Genomic DNA, 19,022 nt, shown 5'->3' with positions numbered 1-19,022 from the left:
TTTTCTACAGCTTTTGTGTCTCATAAAGGCTTACATAATTTAAGAGTGTGAATTACAGACTGTCTCAGTGGCCTTCAACTAACTCTCTGTGGAAGATACCGGTCTACATAAGAGTGCTATTTTCATCTAAAAGCAGATAACGCAAAAAAGTATGCTCTGCTGACATTCTTTCTTTATTATTTGATGTCTATGAAATGCTTTCTTTATTATTTGATGTCTATGAAATGTTGCAGTTCTAATATACATTTAAAATATTACAGTGTTTTTAAAAAAATCAACCTTACTCTTCAGATGCTTCATGTTTCAAACAAATGCAACTGTTACTTACTTTTCATCAGTTATTTTTCGATTTAAAATAGAGAGGCCCAGAAGATTCACAGGCAGCTGAAATTCCTATAGGTAGTATGACAGCCTCCAACAGAAAATGTGAGTACCGACTTTGAACAGCTAAATTTCAAATGTAGAAAGTGCTGTAGAAAAAGATTATTATGTCTGTTTTAAAATAAATATGTGAAAACTATATAGATTTCATCTTGGATACTTATGAAAAACTTACAATCAAATCTTTAATGAAGAACCATCCATAGCTGTCTCCCAAGAATGTTATATATTAATACCAACTTTATTGAGTCTGTTCCTTAAAAAATGTTTTCCCCAATTGTTTAAGACTGATCCCCTCTAATCTTCAATTAATGTATATGTTTGTGTGGTTATTGGGGCTCCTTTTTAACCATGCTTATGTGTCATTTGAGACTTTTTTTGTAGTACTGGGGTTTGAACTCAGAACCTTGCACTCTACCAGTTGAGTCATGCCTCCAGCCCTGAGATTTTTAATTTACCGTGAAAATAGAGGCATGATGGCTTTTCATCATCTCTCATATTAATGAAAGGTTCATCACATAACTTTATCATGCCATCATGATATCCTTTATTATACCATCATTGAGACAATAGAGTTCAAATCACTGTTGTTTCATTATTCACATATTCTATAACTCATTTGTTCATCTAATTTCCAATCAACCTTTTTCTTTTTATAATTACCATGATTTCTGAATTTAATTTACCAATTTTAGAAGGACCTTTCTTCCCCTTTGCTTCTGTTTCCGAATAATTCTTCAAAATCTTTTGTTTTTCTTTGTTATGATTTCCATCAGTTGCCCTTAAATCTTTGCCCCATTTTTCTCATTTATATTACTCTTTTTGTAACAAAAAGTTAACAAGTCATGATTAGTCAAATTATCATAACAAGTTCATTAACTAGTTATAAAAATAGCTACCATTAACTGAACACTTCTTATATACCAGGTATAGTATTAAATACTTGATGTGGATTATTTAATTCAATTCTTCTGTAAATTAATGAAGTAAGAATAAATCTCTAAATTATACAAATGTTGAAAGCAGTTGTTAGAGAGGTTAACTCATTGCCCAGGATTATATACCTAATATTCTCAAGCACTGGGGAACTAAAGAAGTGCTAATGCATGAGCAGTTTCTTTATGATCATTCATGCATACAGCTATGGATCCTCTCACATTCATTCATTCTTTTATTCAAAAACTGCTTGGGGGACTGGGGATGTACCTCAGTGGTAGATAACTTGTCCAGTATGCATAAAACCCTAGGTTCAATCCCTAGTACTACAAAAAATGTTTGAAGATGTGCTGTGTTTTAGGTACTGTGTATACACTGCAACATAAAATAATGTTCTTTACCCATAGTTTACCATATAATTTGGGATGTAAATACTAATAATAACACTTATTAGTATTATAAGTGTTGTTATTGTAACAATGGCTGTTCTAAGTGTTTTAGATATATTAACTTATGTCATTTATTTATTTGATTCAAAATATATAATTACATATATTGACCAGTTCTGATTTCAGTACATTGTCAAATAATATTTTCCCTCTAAAAATTTCAGTTCTAGGATTAACTTACAATGCTTAACACATTGTAGGTCTACAATAGCCTTTGGTCATTTTTTTTAATTTTTGAAAGAAAGGAAGGGAAAAGGATATGCCAAGTCAAATTAGACAGGGAATAACAATGGTTTTATTCAAATATTTTGTAGTCCTCATATCTTCTCATTTCAGATATCAAGGTTGGCATGCAGAATGAATAGTAACTAAATCCAAATTAGAATACTGAGCTGCCTTTTAGACAGAAAAATACTGAATTAGCTTCAAATATACAATTCCTTGTTTCCTATTACCTCATTAGTAGAGCTCAACTGTGTTTCAAAAGACAGGATATGAAAATCCTATCCACAGTCTGATTTAAATAAACAAAACACAAAATCATATTAGTTCCAGCCCATGTTTCACCATGGAAAACCTCAAACAGTTCAGAAATGAAGAAATCAACTCAACTACCGGGTACATTAGGAAAGGTAAAATATTATAGATATTTCTGTAATGAGTACATTAAATTACCACAAAATGCTTATCTTTCACTAAATAATCTTTACATTATCTTAAAGTACATGATCAGTGCATTCTCATTTGCAAATGTGCATATTTGCCTTGTGGCTTGTTACATATCCATAATATGACATTTAGAAACCCATAATCAGAGCTATTAGAATACAAGACAGCAAAAATGGGCCACTCTGCTTCCTAGAAGAGTATATATTGGCTAAAAACCTTCCATTTGAATATATTTCATTAATATCAAAATATATATAGGCATATGGAAATGGAAATTTTATTTGCGTGATGAAGTTGTAAAATGTATCCCTTGATTTTTTTCACAAAGAACTTTATTTCTGAAAATTGGCAGAAACAGTTAAGTAATTTAAATACTGCTGTTAGACTCTGAGAGCTTCCAGGTAGTGCCAATAGAGACTTTCTGAATTCAATGAATTGATACTTGTTCTGTGTGTTTATGACTATTTCCTGAAATCTGTCCATTTTAAACAAAGACTAAAATGAGTTGGTAAACCACAAGAAGGATTTACATTAGTCCTATAGTGATAGTATTAAGTAAGTTTGAGTTTTAGAAGTAAGATGCACAGACCACCTTCGTAACACAGTCATGATAGCTCTGTCTGGCTGAATATCTGGGCTGTGTCTGTCATTTGCTGAAGTTACTTTTTTGTGGTGTGGGATATGCAGTGCATCAAATGACATTTCCCAAATATGATACCGAAACTTATTAGAATGCAGTCATTTTCAGCCTTAAACTCTGGGGGTAGAAACCAAACCATAACCTCTTGCTATTTCTACTGGCTGCAATTATGAAAGTAATGTATTCAGTTTTAAAAATAACCACAGCTACTACTTTTACTTGTTGCACAGTATATTTTCAGCTGAATAATTAGTGAAGTTTTGGACAATGAAAATTATTTACTGACTATTCCCATCAAATGATACACCTGGGTAGTTGACTGTCAGCACAAGTGTTATCCTCAAAATACTTTGCTAGTCATTCACCTCTATAATTTGGTTATAACATAAAATTTAGGTTGATTTTTTAAAAAAGATACAGACATTCTACCCAATAAAAACTTAAACCCAATTATGATAAAAATTATTTCATGCATTGTCTCCTAATCCAATAACATCATTATATACTAGGGTCCCACGAAACTGAAGTTTCTCTTTATTTGGTTCAGCATCACATGGTATAGTACTGAAAGTTATTTTGCAGAAAGACATGCATACTGAGTAATTGTTCCAGAGCTAATTTGAGAGCCAGAAGAGATGGTTGTGGTTCTGTGTGGCCACAGTTATGGGATTTAATGAAGCATTTTAGGAGGGTCATTAGCGCCAATCAGAAAAGACAACCCAATGATCACATAGTGGTAGAAAGGACACTGCCTCAGATTGACACAAGGACTCAGATAAAGAGATTTAGAAGATCAACATGATTTTATTGACATTCTGCAGGAGGTTTGTCTTGATGTATTCAAACTTCTATTAAAAAAGAAAAACAACTCCCACACACTATTTATGAGCAACAGAAATTTCTTTCTCACGGTCTGGAACCTGAAAGTCCAAGATCAAAATGAGACAAGGGCCCTCTTTCCTGTTCATAGATGGCAATTTCTCACTGGCAGACGGGGAAAGAGAGCTCTCTGGCATCTTTTTTATAATAAGGGTACTAATCCAATTCATCACCTAATTACTTCCCAAATGCCCACTTCCTAATACCATAATGGTACGAAAGTATGCTTCAATGTGTGAGTTTGGGGAGGTAGACAAAAACATTCTGAACACTGCAAGGTTCTTAAATTATTTTACAATGCATTACAAAAGACATAGATGGGAAGATAACTGGTAGTATTTTGGGAAGTTAAAACATTTTTATTTTCCTCTTTTGGCATAACTGGGCAAAATGATATAATAATGGGTGCTAATACATAATTTGTCAGACCTGTTACAAAAACAGTGACCATTTCAGGTTTCCTGTTACCTTATTTACATCTCTAGACCCAACTTATTTTGTAAGCTGAGACAAAGTGGAGTTATTAAGTTAGATGTAACATAAGAATGCCAAAGGTGGAAGGGAAAGGTTGGATTTGAAGGATTCCATGTGTGTAGTGCTCTGCTAATGCTTCTCACACCTTTATTTGGTTCTTTAGGCAAAGCCATTAGCTTGTTAGCAATAATGATACTGGTCGGGGATAGCCTGCATAATTTTGCAGATGGCCTGGTGATAGGAGCAGCCTTCACATCTTCATCTGAGTCGGGAGTGACCACAACAATTGCTATCCTGTGTCATGAAATTCCACATGAAATGGGTAAGTACAATACTAGAATCACTGTTCCCTGCTTGTTGAAAAAGCTATAGTATAATTCTAGCTGTGGTTTCCTTAGATTCTTTTTCCAATGTATAACTGAAAGAAATACTTTCCATTTATAATTTATTTAAACCAGAAGAGAACTCAAAAAAGTTTCTGGTACCTTGACATAAAATTCAAGTAGATGCCTTTATGATCTTTCCCAGGGCCAGAAATGGCTTTTTGTGGATTCCAGAAAATTCTATATGGGAGAGAGTCATTCAGAGAAATTTTAATTTAAAGAACTTTGGCAAGGACTTTAAAATCTGTACATTAAATGTGAGAAAAATTTTAACAGGAGATCTTTATCCATTATGTCAGAAAACGGGCCAATGAGATTAAGTAACATTTAAATTAAAGCCAAACTTTGGTTTCATCAACTTGATTTATATAAAATCATTAAAGCCAAGCATAAAATTGAAATGACAGGCTTATGAGAGCAGATATATACAACTTTTTTCTGGATAATTTTAATAGGTCTGTAATTCAAATCTTTTCTCCCAGAAACCAAGATGGGATAGAATAGAGATGTCTGAATTAGACCCAGAAATAGTAAAGAAGAATCTGCATATGTGTGCTATAGGGAAGAGGGCTCTTAACACTGGTTCTCTTTGCTCCCATTTTCGAGTTTGCACTAACCCTTGGACCATCTTTGCCCTCTGTGTTCAGTGTGTATTTCCCAAAGCTTTGTCACCAACTCATTATTGATCCATGCTTCCTGGAGCAGTTTATCCAAGGTCCTTCTTGAGCCCATTAAAATGTAGCTGGTGTGGGAGTCATACCCCATGACCCTACATTTAGCTACTAAGATAGTATATAGTACCTCACCCTCAACCTCAGTGGGATAAATATAAAAAGAGGACTACTGTGACAGTCCACAGTATTTCAAGACCTGCTCATGGGACTGACTATGCAACCAAAATAGGAAACAGAGTCTCCAGCCTGTCCCTTCATTCAATTGCCATCTCTTCTGAATCCTGTAGACTAAGAAATAGATGACTGTCAGATTTATTAGTAGATCTTTCTTCTTTTGGAGGAAAGAGAAGGAGGCCATTTTTCTTTAATCATCAAGGCAGTAAAAAGCCATTTTCTAAAGGAAAATTTTGTTTTCCTAACTAGCTTTTGCAATGATATAAAAATCTCTGATTAAGCAGTTTTTCCCTTTCCCTACAGCAGTTCCTGTATAAGTTAGGCATAAAAACCAAAATAATGTGATTTTCTCTAGCAAGTTTCCAGGTAAAAAGATTTAGGAACCCTGGGCCAAAGGGTAATTTTATTTTGCATTTATCAAAGTCAAAACTGCCATAGGATATCAGGAATTGGAGAATATGTTACAGACCTCTGTATATAGACTATATTTAGAGAAGCAATAAGAATAGAATTCCCAAATTGCAGCTTCCTAATTGAAGCATGAGTTGGTGGAGAATCCTAGAGAAATGTAGGAAAGTGCTTTACTAACTGAGCAATCAACTCTAGGTACCAAATTGATTCTAGTCGCTCAAATTTGAAACAGTCTCGTAGTGCACTGTGTTATCAAAGGCATCTTCAGTTAAGTGATAATTACTTTCTTTTCCCCTTAAACTTAGGAGACTTTGCTGTTCTCTTAAACTCTGGACTTTCCATTAAGACTGCCATCCTGATGAATTTTATAAGTGCTCTAACTGCCTTCGTGGGGCTCTATATCGGCATCTCAGTGTCTACTGACCCATGTGTCCAAGACTGGATCTTAACAGTTACTGCTGGGATGTTCTTATATTTATCCTTGGTGGAAATGGTAAGTTTTATGGCTTTTCTATTTTGTTTTTTTAAACTGTGAAAAATGTAAAAAGCAACAAGAAAGAGGAAATGTAATTATGTAAGAAAGACAAATAAGGAGAGGAGTAGAAGAATATAGATAATAATAAATGACTAAATAAATATTCTATATAATTCAAGAAGGTAAATTGAAAGCAGAAGGAACTTAATGTAAAACACATAAAATACTGGCATTGTTTTAGTAATCTAAATGAAAAGAATAAAACTTTCATACTTGTTAAAACATGGGTAGCAGCCCATTCTGTTCTAACTTTACATCTGTATGGAATTCCTAGACTTGTAGCTGAAAATAAAAAGCTCTGTTAAATAGCCATTTTATTTATACAATGCATAGTAGTCCAAATGAATTTGTCATTAAATGAACTGCTGCTGTTGGACTTAATTAATATATATGTATATATATAATTTGTTGTTTTGTTGGCAGTACTAGGGGTTTGAACCCTTGTGATTGCTAGGTAGGTATTCTACTACTTGAGTCACTCCACCAGCCCTCTTTGTATTGTTTGTTTTTGAGACAGCGTCTTGCTTTATGCCCAGACCAGCCTGGACTGTGATCCTTCTATTTGTGTTTTCCATCATAGCTGGGATGACAGGCATTTGCCACCATGTCCAGCTATTGGTTGAAATGGGGTCTTGTGAACCCTTTGCTAGGGTTGGGCTTGAACCTTGATCCTCTGAATCTTTACCTCCCAAGCAGCTAGGATTGCAGGCTTGAGCCACCATGCCCAACTAACTAAACATATTTTGAAAAGTAAAGACTTAATCCTTGAGTTTAACTGTCAAAGGACTGTCATGCTGGCGAAACAAGAAAGAAAGGATGAGGAGAGCACTTGGTCTCTAAAATTGTAACATATGGTTCCTAAAAAGGTCCTTGTGGACACTAGTAATATCTCAGTCATCAGTTATCATTCTCTAAGCTTATGAAGGACTGGAACCTGGTAAATTTCACTTTTTATTTTCTTCTTGAAATCTGGTCTTTACAGGGTAGACCAAGCTTTTTAAAGATCATCCTCTATTGGACTTGTTTAAATTTAAATATCTTTAAGGTAAAAAATTATAATGATTATATATTCTCATGGATTGGAGAAAGGCAAATGAAAATGAAATAAATTGACAAAATACCTAAGTCCGAAAACCAACCTGAATGAAAGCAAATTATGTTATTACCTGTATCCTAGAGAAGGTAAAGCAAAATAAACAATCTTGAAGGTAATATGTGGAACAAATCCATTGAGATTGACTAGTGATGTGACAGAAGCCAATCTTGGAAGTAAAAAGAAATGTTTCATAAAGAGAAAAAAATATGGGGGCTGAGATGATACAACCAGAATAGCAGTGCATTGTGGAAGGAGATTTCATTAAGGGGACTGTCACAGAGAACACTGCCATTTTTAATCCCCATATTTCTGAGTTTCTGGTTGTTTTTCTTAATTATAAGATTCATGCAGATGAGGTTAACACAAAAGATACTTTCATGTTTAGAAATATTCTTATATATTATTTGTGATGCTCAGAAAATTTTAAATTTTGATAATGAAGCTAGGGGTGCAAATTTCACCTCTCTTTTTGAGTCCATCCCCCAACCTAAAGTCAAGGTTATAGAATTCTTTGATCTTTCCGAGGTGAGAAATCTGGATATCTCTGACTTCAAAAAACACATGGTTATTTACCATAAAATGATGTGTTACTCGTTGTTAAAATGTCTACATATCAGTCCCCAAGTTGGCTTTATTGGCTCTTGAATCTTCTGATTTGCAGCTATTTCTAATTTCTTTTTCCTTTTTTGGTCATTTGGGGGCAGCTATTGTATTATTTTGAAGTTTATTCTGTTTTTAACCTAGACTAGATCTCTCTTCAAGTTGGTAGATGTGTATGTACAGAGTCAGTCCTTTTTCTTTGTTATAGTGTCTATGCTCTTAAAATTGAGCTGGGAAGGTTATTAAGCCCCATTTGTTATGTGAAACCCTAAGTTAACTATATCATTCCCCACCTCAATGTTTCTGCTATTTCATGATGCTAAGCAATTGCCTATAAGAAAGCAAGGCAGCTGATACTCTGTGAGATTCCAGCTAGCATAAATCTTGAGCTTATTGCAAATTATTATTGGCCAAGTAAAAACCAGCATTCTGGCAAGAAGACAGGAAAGAAAATACTCTGAGTTTCCTGGGGCTACTTCCTAAAATCCAGGTCGCCTGCTCTCACGGCCTTCTGAGTAACTTCTAAACAAATAGAGCTTTTTCACATAGCAAGTTTAACTGTTGCTATACTCTGCAGCTGTGCCAAAGAAAACAGTCTGTCATTTCAAGAGAAGAAAACAAGGTTCCAAGACTTTGTGAAAGGGCAAAGAATATAAATGGCAGTAACTGAAGGGTAAAGGGGGGATATTTTAAGATACTGGTTATTTGCTAAATCCTGAATATTTAGCAGGCACCTTCTAAGCAGGGTTAATGTAAAAGACTAGCTAGAAATTTGCTTTATTTGTTTGTTTCAAAGAAATTGGATGTATTATTTCAGACTCTTAAAAGAGAAAGAACTGGGGGCGATTAGCAATGAGGTCGACAAAGAAGAAAGTCTTCTCTAGGGAAAACTGCCAGCGTTAATTCTCCCAAGTGGGATTGCCTGATTCAAGCACACTCTCAGTAGCATTGAATCATTTCTGAAGGAAGTGAAGAATGAATACAGTTTCATGTGGCCAGAGGAAGTCAATTCTCTGTCATGAAGATGCTTATCCTAAACTGGGTTTCCCTCAGAGCAGAGAGAAAGACAAAGGTGAAGGTGACAGCAATTCATTTGTGAGGAATCTCAGAGATAATAAGCAAAGGGCAGGAAAAGTAAAACAGGGAAGGAGGAAGAGCCAACATGGCAATATATTTTTATTAAGTTGACCAGCACTCTGGAGGCTCTATCACACAGCTCCAAAATTGTTTAGCTGGGGCAGTAAAGAGGCTTCATCTGTCCCTGTTGCTCTAAGCTATCCCTACAAGTGTCATCTCCCCACACATCCAGGTTATGCATTCTTGAATGTCAAGAGCATTCCAATAGGAGTCCTATGCTATCACATCAGAGAACCCCAGGACAGAAGAGAAGAATGTAGGACTTAAGCAAGCATCTGTTCAAGACTAATCAACACCTTCTTGGATCTGGTCTCTGTAGTAGTGGCTAGGGTAGGAGATGGGGCTGAGAGAATATGAAGTATCACACAGTGACGTCCATTAACAGTTTCCTCTTCTACTATTCCATATATGCTCATCCCCTCCTTTAATTTTATGTCCCGTCTATTGTGAAGTCCCCCTCTTGTGGTATCCAGCCAAAAGTTCCACAAAGCCTTAATAGTAGATAGTTGGTAAAACAAGTGCCAAGCTTGCTGGTCTTTAGGTCATATTTGATATTCATCATCTCTGCCCTTCAATCTTGATTATCTTTACTTGTAGGCAGTGCTTAAGCTGACCTAGATTTCCTTCCTGGCAGGGAAATCTGAAGTCTTTGTGAGTCTGACTCTTGGTTGCTCTGTCCTTGTTCTCCATGTTTCCTCTAGTTACCTATTCAGCGTTATTCCAGACACAGAAGCACCAAAGAAATGATCCAAGGAATCCCCATAGTTCCTGCGTAGGTTCTTTCTTCCCCCATTGTATAGCAGGAACCCTACATAGTAATTACTAATGTGTGGTCCCACCAGAAGAGTAACTTCTTTGTTGGTTGATCCATTGGTATAAGGAGCCCCAGATAATCAGGAGATAGCCATAGCTCCCAGTATACTGGAAATTTTATGTTCCCTGGTAAATTCTCCCTTAGAACAAGTGCTGAAGCACAAACTTCTCAAGTGGAAAACTAGCAATGAGTACTTATCAATGTTTTGTGATTTTTTATTGTTTCTTCTATAATCTCTCTTATTTCCTTTCTAATTACCTTATATTTAATTCTCTTTATTATTTTTATGAGGTCAAATGTAATATACATTTCAGTCTTTCTTCTTTTCTAATATTAACCTTTAAAGCTATAAATTTCCCTTGATGCCCTGCTTTAGCTGCTTTCCATATATTTTAATATGCATTTTCAATACTGATCATTGTGAAATGTTTAAATTTTTTTCATGACTCTTTTTTGTCTTTTGTGGCCCACAGATTATATAGAAGTATGTTGCCTAATAAAAATTTGAGACCTTCTTCAATACCTTTGAGTTATTGATTTTAATTCAGTTCCTTCTTCTAGTAAGGATATATATATTTTTTAATTTTGAGACTTGTTTCATGATGTAGCACACACATGCACACACAAAGATACAGTGTATTTTGGTGAATGATCCCATGTGTACTTGAATGGCACATGAGTATGTAAGTTGTTAGCTATGGGTGTCAATTAACTTAGGCTGCTTAATAGTGTTGGTCATATTTTCAAATAATGTCCTGATTTATTTTTCCACTTGTTTCATGATAAAATATCAACCTATGTTTGTGGATATGCCTATTTCTTCCTTAGTTCTGTCAATTTGGCTTCACATGTTTGAAGTTCTATTACTTGATACATTCGTATTTATAGATTTTCTTAGTCAGTTTGAACTACTATAAAAGAAATACCACAGAATTGGTGTTAAACAAAGAAATTCACTTCTCACATTTCTGGAGACTAAGAAGTCCAAGATGAAGCAATCTAGTCTCTTACAAAAGTGCTAATCCTATTGTAATTAGGGATCATGACCTAATTGCTTCCCAAGCACCCCATCTCCAAATACCTTCACATTGGGAATTAGGGTCTCAACATATAAATTTGGGGGAATGCAATTCATTTCATATCAGGTTTGTTTTGTCTTTTGATGAATCAAATGCTTTCACTGTGCTGAACAGTTCATCTTTATTTCTGATAAAGCTCTTTGTCTTGAAGTCACTATTGTCTGATGTTAATATAGTCACATCTGCTCTCCTGCTTACTTTTTGCACAGAATATATTTTTTATCTTTTTTTACCTCCAACCTGTCTTTTGGTAAGTAAATGGTAGGATTCAGATCAAGTATTTGAGGTGGCATATAAAGAAGTGTTTGATACAATCAGCAATCTCTGTGATTTGTAATTTAGTGTCCATTTATTTTGCCTGTCCAAATTCTCCAAATCTTATAGTCAGATCTATTGGTTTGATGTTTTTTCCATAGTCTCATGACCATGGAGATTTCATGAGCTTCATTCTCTATGAATATAACACTTCCCCAAAGGTAATATGTTATTTCATATGCCAAGAGGGACTTTGCAGATGTAATTAAAATTTAGGATCTTGAGATGGTGAAATTATCCTGGATTATCTGGGGAGTCCCATTGTAATACTTGAGACCTAAAAGTTGGGAATATTTACCAGCTGTGGTCATAGAATAATGTGATGCCAGAAGAGAGGTCAGAGATGCCCCATTCCTGGCTTTGAAGATAAGAGGAAGGGGCCAATAGCCAAGGAGTGCAGGTATCCTGTAGAAGTTGGACAAGACAAGGAAACAGATTCTACCCCAGAGCCTCCAGAAGAGAACACAGCCCCCTCACACATCAGCATCAGCCTGGCAAGACCCAGGTCAAGCTTAAGACTTATGGAATAATAGTTTTGTGTTGTTTCAAGAATCCAAGTTTGTGGTGATTCATTAATAGCAGTTGTAGAAAGCTAATACATCCCTTTGGTACTAAGGTAGGTTTAGATGTGATTGAAAATGGAGGCAAGCTATTTAAGAGCATCTCCTCTCTGAGAACCTAACATTCTAAGAAAATTCTCAGAACTGGCAGTCTAGAGGAATTCTCACATCCAGATTCTCTGAAGTTTACAAAATCACTCAGATCGAAGGGTTAGACAAGCCCTCAAAATATTATTTTTTTCAGCAGTTTGGATAAAGAGTCTTTATTTTTAACTAATATGATTTATTCTATACAGCATAAATTAATTAATTTGTAAAAACACAAATGGGTTATGCCAAGCAAAATTTATTTTTGGATCTGATGCAAAGTTTCAAACCTTTAGGCATTTTTCCTCCGGCTTTAGATACTGCAGAAACTGTGTTTCCATAGCAGCATGTGTGTGGAAACTTCAAGGGGCGCTGACTGTAGATGGAACTATTGAGATGCTCTGAGGATTGGGGAACTGGGCAACTGCCCAGTGTCCTCTGTATTAATAGAACCCAAGTGGCTGGTGAAGGAGCCATAACTCAGGGAGACAGGCAGTCGAGAAGGAAGCCAACACAAAACAAAATAAAACTCAGGTGCCCTTTCCATGTAAATTCAAGGCAAATCAGTTGAGAATTTGCCTTTGTAACTATAGTCTCCAAGTCCATGGATTTGGAGTCCAACCACAACTCAAAAATATCTCCCCAAAATTGCATCATACTGAATATATAGACTTTTTCTTGTCATTATTCCCCAAACAATACAATTATTCACATAGCATCTACATTGTCTTAGGTATTATAGGTAATCTCTAGTTGATTTGAAGTACTCATGCAGGAGGATGTGCATACATTATAGGCAAATATTATGCCATTTTATAGGGACTTGAACATCTGTAGATTTGAGCACCTGAGGGAGGTCCTGGAATCAATGCCTCTGGATATTGAGGAAGAACTGTATGCTGTATTTCCAGTCCTCCCCTATCAACCATCTCCCTCACTACAAAGTTTTCTGAATCTCCCCACCTCTGCTCCCAGCCTACTGTTTTGGATGCTCTTTGAAAGTTTGTCTTCCTCATCAAGATGATTACTGATGTTTCCTCAAACTTATTCCACATATATAATACCAGAGTGGGAAACAAGAAGATTGAAGAGCAGTCACTTAGAACATTACCCACTTCCAGGAAATGTCTCGTGGAAATGATACCAAAGCTAGGTTTATTTCTGGATAATTTTCCAATTTCCAGCTAACTTTTCTTGTGTGAAAGGCAGGTAAAAGTATTTTAATTTTGAGATTAAGAGTCTCTGCCTTTAAAATATATGCAAAGATGTAAAACCAAGATTTAAGTATGAAACTCTTTCAATAAATAGGATTATTGATAGCCAGACCAGACTCGTCTAAAGTTATTTTACTTTAGTAAACATAGCAGCTTCAAGGTAGTAAATTTGGTAAGAATGTCACTTGGCAAAACAGACACCTTTCTGGTCACACTTCTTGTAATCACATGACTAGAAAATTAAACTAGGATTCTACACTTATGGGACATCGATCCCATTCCCTCATTCCCATCATTCTTTCTTTATCTTCCAATTTATTACATTTATTCCGATGCAATTCAATCAGTAATCTATAATCACCAGGTAAGATCTAGTAAATTAATACCTTTCCCATCCAAAAATCTACTAAGTGATTCTTTCTTGGAAGCTTGGCAAAACCTAGGTGTGATATCTTTAAACATTATCCATTCACAGGAAGGGGATTATTTTCTTTGAAAAAGACATGTGAAGAAGTAACCTTTATGTATGTATGTGGGGATTTTTGCTTATTTGTTTTTTGTAGTACTGGGACTTGAACCCAGAGCCTTGCATTTGCTAAGCAAATACTTGACCACTTGAGCCATGACCCACTTATGCATTTGTTTTCAACAAATATTATACACTACTTGAAATCAATGAGTGCAACTGGTATCTTTTTTTTTTTCTTTTTCTGCAGTGCTGGGTTTTGAACTCAGGCCCTCAGGCTTATTAAGCAGGTGTTCTTTACCGCTTGAGCCGCTCCACCAGCCCTTTTTTGTTGGGTGTTTTTGAGATAGGGTCTCACAAACTATTTGCCCAGGCTAGCCTTGAACCACTGTCCTGCTGATGCAACTGGAATCGTTTTAAATACTCTTTTGCTGAGAAAGAAATGACCAGAATTTTAAACCCATTTCAGCAGCAAAGTTAGTATCACTTAACATTCACAATTTTTTCTTCATAAAAGAAATGTGAATCATTTTAACAATTTTGAAAAAAATCTATTCTCTCTGCAAAAATCAGTTATACCTTATGCTTAAAATTTTCTACTGAGATAACAATTAATAGACCTAACTATGATGAATGTTGAACTTTCGGTGTAACTTTAATTAACTACTAGAAATCTAAGTATTTTCCTGCTCTTAATGTTTCTTTTCTTCTAGCTCCTCTTTCAAGCCATGCATGTACACACACACACACACACACACACACACCTGTTCCAAAGTAACCATTTCTTCAGCTGGCTTATGGCTGTCTTTGATAAACATATAATTAAGAATTTGTCTAACTGAATCACATCCCTAGGAAAAAAATGGAGGGGTGAATTGTTAAATACAAGCTAAAAACAGGTGACATTTTTGCCTCCCTTTATCATGTATGACAATAACATGATCTTTGTCTTATAATTTTCAAAAGAAATTTTCATTTATCTTTTGCTGCTAATTGATTCATTAATTGCCTTCGAAAGATATCATTGATATTATAGAAATCTAAATATCTTATCTTTGAATATTTAACAAATAAAATTTCTGATGGTGAAGTTTTTAAAGTTACCTTGAAGTAGTTTCTAGTTTGGCTATCACCAATACACTGAGAGATGCGGTCCTTGTCTTTTTGCTTGATAAGGAAGATTAAAATTGCTATATTGCTGGGTATTGTGATACATGCCTATAATCCCAGCACATGGGAGGCTGAGGCAGGAGGATTGTGAGTTCTGGGACAGCCTAGACTGTATAGCAAGTTCTAGGCCAGTCTTGGTTGCATACAGAGACCCTATCTCAAAACAGAATTAAAAATAAAGTTTCTATATTAAGTTTTTTTTTTATCATAGCTTTCAATTGAAAAAGACCTCAATTCAAAACAGAACCTGTGTTAATGGGAACAAGTCTACCAAATTTAGGATATTGTTGAGTCATAGTAGTCTATATTAAGGTTCCTACAATTACTGATTAAGTATGATTCTAAAATAGAACAGATGTCAAAATCTTCTTTTCATGAATGTGAAAAGGGACAGCCAAGAAAAAGAATTCCATTAAAGAAAAGAGGAAATTTACATAACAAACTCAGGATAGCTACACCTAACCATTTGTTAAAACTCTTGGGAGATTGTTAAAAGCAAGGATTGAGACAGTATTTATAAGCAAACATTCCAGAGAAAATTTCCACTCTCCAGAATATTATAGAAAGAGAAATCTTGCAGGGCCCTCTTAAGATTTTGTTGCTGATAAAATTTCATCTCTGTGACTAGCTAAAAAGGGGACTCTAAACTTCCCACCATCTTGTTCACAGTAGGCAATCATGAAGAAATTCGAAGTAGACGACACTGCATACTATTGAAAAGAAGGGTTCTGGTCCTCCAGAAATGGATTAGTTTATGGTTATTTACGAAGTATGAGAATTGAGTTTATGCTCTGAGAGTCTGAGCTCCAAAAATAACCCAAAACTTTGTTCCTCAGTGGTAAGTTACAATGATAACAGTAAATAACACTTCTTACTGTCACATAGGTTCTAAGCTCTAACCTAAATGCAGTTTAGTGTGACATTAAGGCCAAAGGCTAAACAACTGATCAAAGCAGCACTTTGTGTGTTTATTGTGGTAAAATACATGTCATGAAATTTACCATTTTAACCATTTTGGGTGGACAGTTTGATGGTGTTTCTATTATAATGTCGTTATCACAACTATCTCCAGAATGTTTTCACCTTCCCAAATGGAAACTCTCTACCCATTAAACAATAACCTATTCCCCTCCTCTTAGCCTCTAGCAACCGATGATCTTATTTTCTGTCTCTGTGAGTTTGATGACTGTAGGTACCTCATATTAAGTGAAATCATACAATATTTGTCTTCACAAGTCTGGCTTATTTCACCTGACATAATGTTGTCAGGGTACAACCATGTTGCCACATGTCAGAATTTCATGTTTTTAAGACAAAATAATATTTGCCGTATGTAGATACTATATTTTTAAAATTCAACCTGTGATCAACATTGGGTTATTTCTACCTCTTGGCACTATGAGTGATGCTGCTAGGTACACGAATACACAAATATCTGTTTGGATCCCTGGTTTCAGATCCATTGGTTATATACCCAGTGTTAGGAAAAACGCTGCTCACAAAGAAAGCTCAGAGAAAAGTCTCACATCCAAGAGCAAAGTTCAATGGCAGGCCCAAACTGCCAGGCTGGCGGGGAAAGATGGCGCAGCCCCGACTCTGGGCCAGGTGTGGCTTTTATACAAGGGGGAGGTGAAGGAAGTTAGCGCATGTGCGGGAGTCTCTGGTAGGGGTGGGGCTGTCTTAGAGCCTGGGAATTTGTCCTTGGGAGTTTCTCAAGTGAGGTCTGAGGTAAAATGGCTGCCGATTTAGAAATGGCGACATTATTGTTCTATCACCCAGGAGTAGAATTTCTGGACCATACTGTTAATCTTACATTTAATTTTTTTTGGATCTGTCACACAGCTTTTTGCAGTGGCTATACCATTTTATATGGCCACCGTATATGGAACAAAAGATGTAGTTTCTCTGTATCCTCGCCAACATAAGTTATTTTCACTAACACTTGGATTTTTTGAGAAGATAATTGTTATGGATCGCATATTAGTGTGTCCCCAAACTCACACATTGAAAGCTTAACCCCCAATAGGATGGTATTAGCAGGTGCAGCTTTGATAGATAATAAGCTTTTGATCTATAATGGGATTAGAATCTTATAAGAGAAAGAAATTAAGGTGGATCCAGTGGTTCACACCTGTAATCCTAGCTACTTGGGAGGCTGAGCTTAGAAGGATTACAGTTTGAGGCCAGTGTGGGCAAAAAGTTCATGAGACCTTCATCTCAACAATAGGTGGCCACAGTAGTGTGCATAAACTAGGAGGATCACAGTCTAGCTGGGAAGGGCAAAAAGTGAAACTCTATGTCCAAAATAATCAGAGCAAAAACAAAGGGTTGGTGGAGCAGTAGAGTGCCTGCCTCGCAAGTATGAAGCCCTGAGTTCAAATCCCAAATGCTACAACAAAAAGAAAGAGACTAGAACTCTCTCTTTCCCCCATGTGAGGATACAAGAAAAGACAGACTTCTGAAAGCAGGAAGAGAAACTTAGCATGATATGGAATCTACAAATAACCTGATTTGGAATTTTTAGCTTCCTGAAATATGTGAAATTTCTGTCATTTAAACTGCACAAACAATGTTACCATGTTGCAGCTGCCCAAACTAAAAGATGAAATGGAATCTCATTGTGCTTTTCATATGCATTTTCCATTTGAATTTCAGGATGGATTTTTCTGTTTCAGCAACAAAAAAGACTTAGGGTTTGTGAGGGAGATTGCATGTAGTCTGTGAATGACGTTGTGTGATACCTGACTAGTGCTAAGTTTTCCAACCATTGGGACGTCGATGCGTTTGTTTCTGTCTTTAATTTCTTTCAGTAATGTTTTGTTGCTTTCTCTGTATGCATTAATCTGTTTTGCATTACTATAACAAAATGCCAGAGAGTAGATAACATTTAAGATAAGAAGTTTATTTAGCTAACAGTTTTGGAGTTTGAAAGTCCAAAATCAGGTGGCCTCACTGGTTCAGGCTCTGGTGAGGACTTGATGGGCATGTGGCATTATAATGGGAATACATGGGAACAAGAGGTTCACATGACCGGATAGGAAGCCCAAGAGCAGTTCAGGGGTCAGGCTTTCAGGAGAACGAACCCATGGTCCCAGGGAACTACCTTGATCCCTTACAAGGCCAGCTCCTTAATGATTTAAGGATATCCTACTAGGTCCATCTCTTAAAGGCAAAGGCCCACACTACCCCTACACTGCCACAGAAAGAACCAAGCTTCCAGGCATGAACCCTTGGAGGACAAACCCAAACATCTAGACCCTGGTGCTGCTCAAGTCTTTCCTTAGTTCATTTTACTCCTAAGTATATTCTTCTCGATGATATTATAAATGGAATTTTTTTTAAGTTCCTTTTTGAATTGTTCTTTGTGCCTGGAAATATTTTTGTTTGTTGACTGTGTTTTTGAACTTTGCTGAATCTATTTATATTACATTTTAATACCTTGTGAGTAAAAAGGTATAGATATTATTTATTAAATGATTATTAATCAGCAGAGGAATATATTCTATAAGCAATATTTTAAAAAAATATAATGCTATGAAGCTGGGCATGGTGGTACATACCTGTAATTCCAGCTATTCATGGGGCTAAAGAAGGAGGATCATGAGTTTGAGGGTAGCCTGGGCTGCACAGTGAGTCTCTCTCTCTCTCTCTCTCCTCTTCTCCTCACTCTCTCTCTAATATATATATATATGTATATATAATATAGCATCTTTAATAAATGAGTATATAATGCTCTAATGAAATAAAATATATTAGAGACACATTTACATATCAAAACATTTCAATCCCAATAATCATTTTCTCTTATTTTTCAAATCCATTAGAAACAATCAGAATTTAGCTTGTCTAGTATCTACTTTTCATTTCCTCAAGATTATA

At 35.7% G+C, this 19,022-nt stretch overlaps 1 protein-coding gene across 3 annotated transcripts in view; it reads left to right on the top strand.

The window, feature by feature from the left end:
• Slc39a12 (solute carrier family 39 member 12) overlaps positions 1-19,022 on the top strand; it is a 74,312-nt gene that overhangs the window by 37,802 nt on the left and 17,488 nt on the right. For all 3 annotated transcript variants that reach the window (XM_074056581.1, XM_074056580.1, XM_020180980.2), the window contains 3 exons: positions 360-426; positions 4,592-4,750; positions 6,376-6,563. In XM_074056581.1, the coding sequence (XP_073912682.1) occupies positions 360-426; positions 4,592-4,750; positions 6,376-6,563 (414 nt within the window). The remainder of the gene's footprint in view (positions 1-359; positions 427-4,591; positions 4,751-6,375; positions 6,564-19,022) is intronic.

Source organism: Castor canadensis, chromosome 15, assembly GCF_047511655.1.
Source record: "Castor canadensis chromosome 15, mCasCan1.hap1v2, whole genome shotgun sequence".
Taxonomy (NCBI): Eukaryota; Metazoa; Chordata; class Mammalia; order Rodentia; family Castoridae; genus Castor; species Castor canadensis.
This window is presented reverse-complemented; position numbering and strand designations above follow the sequence as displayed.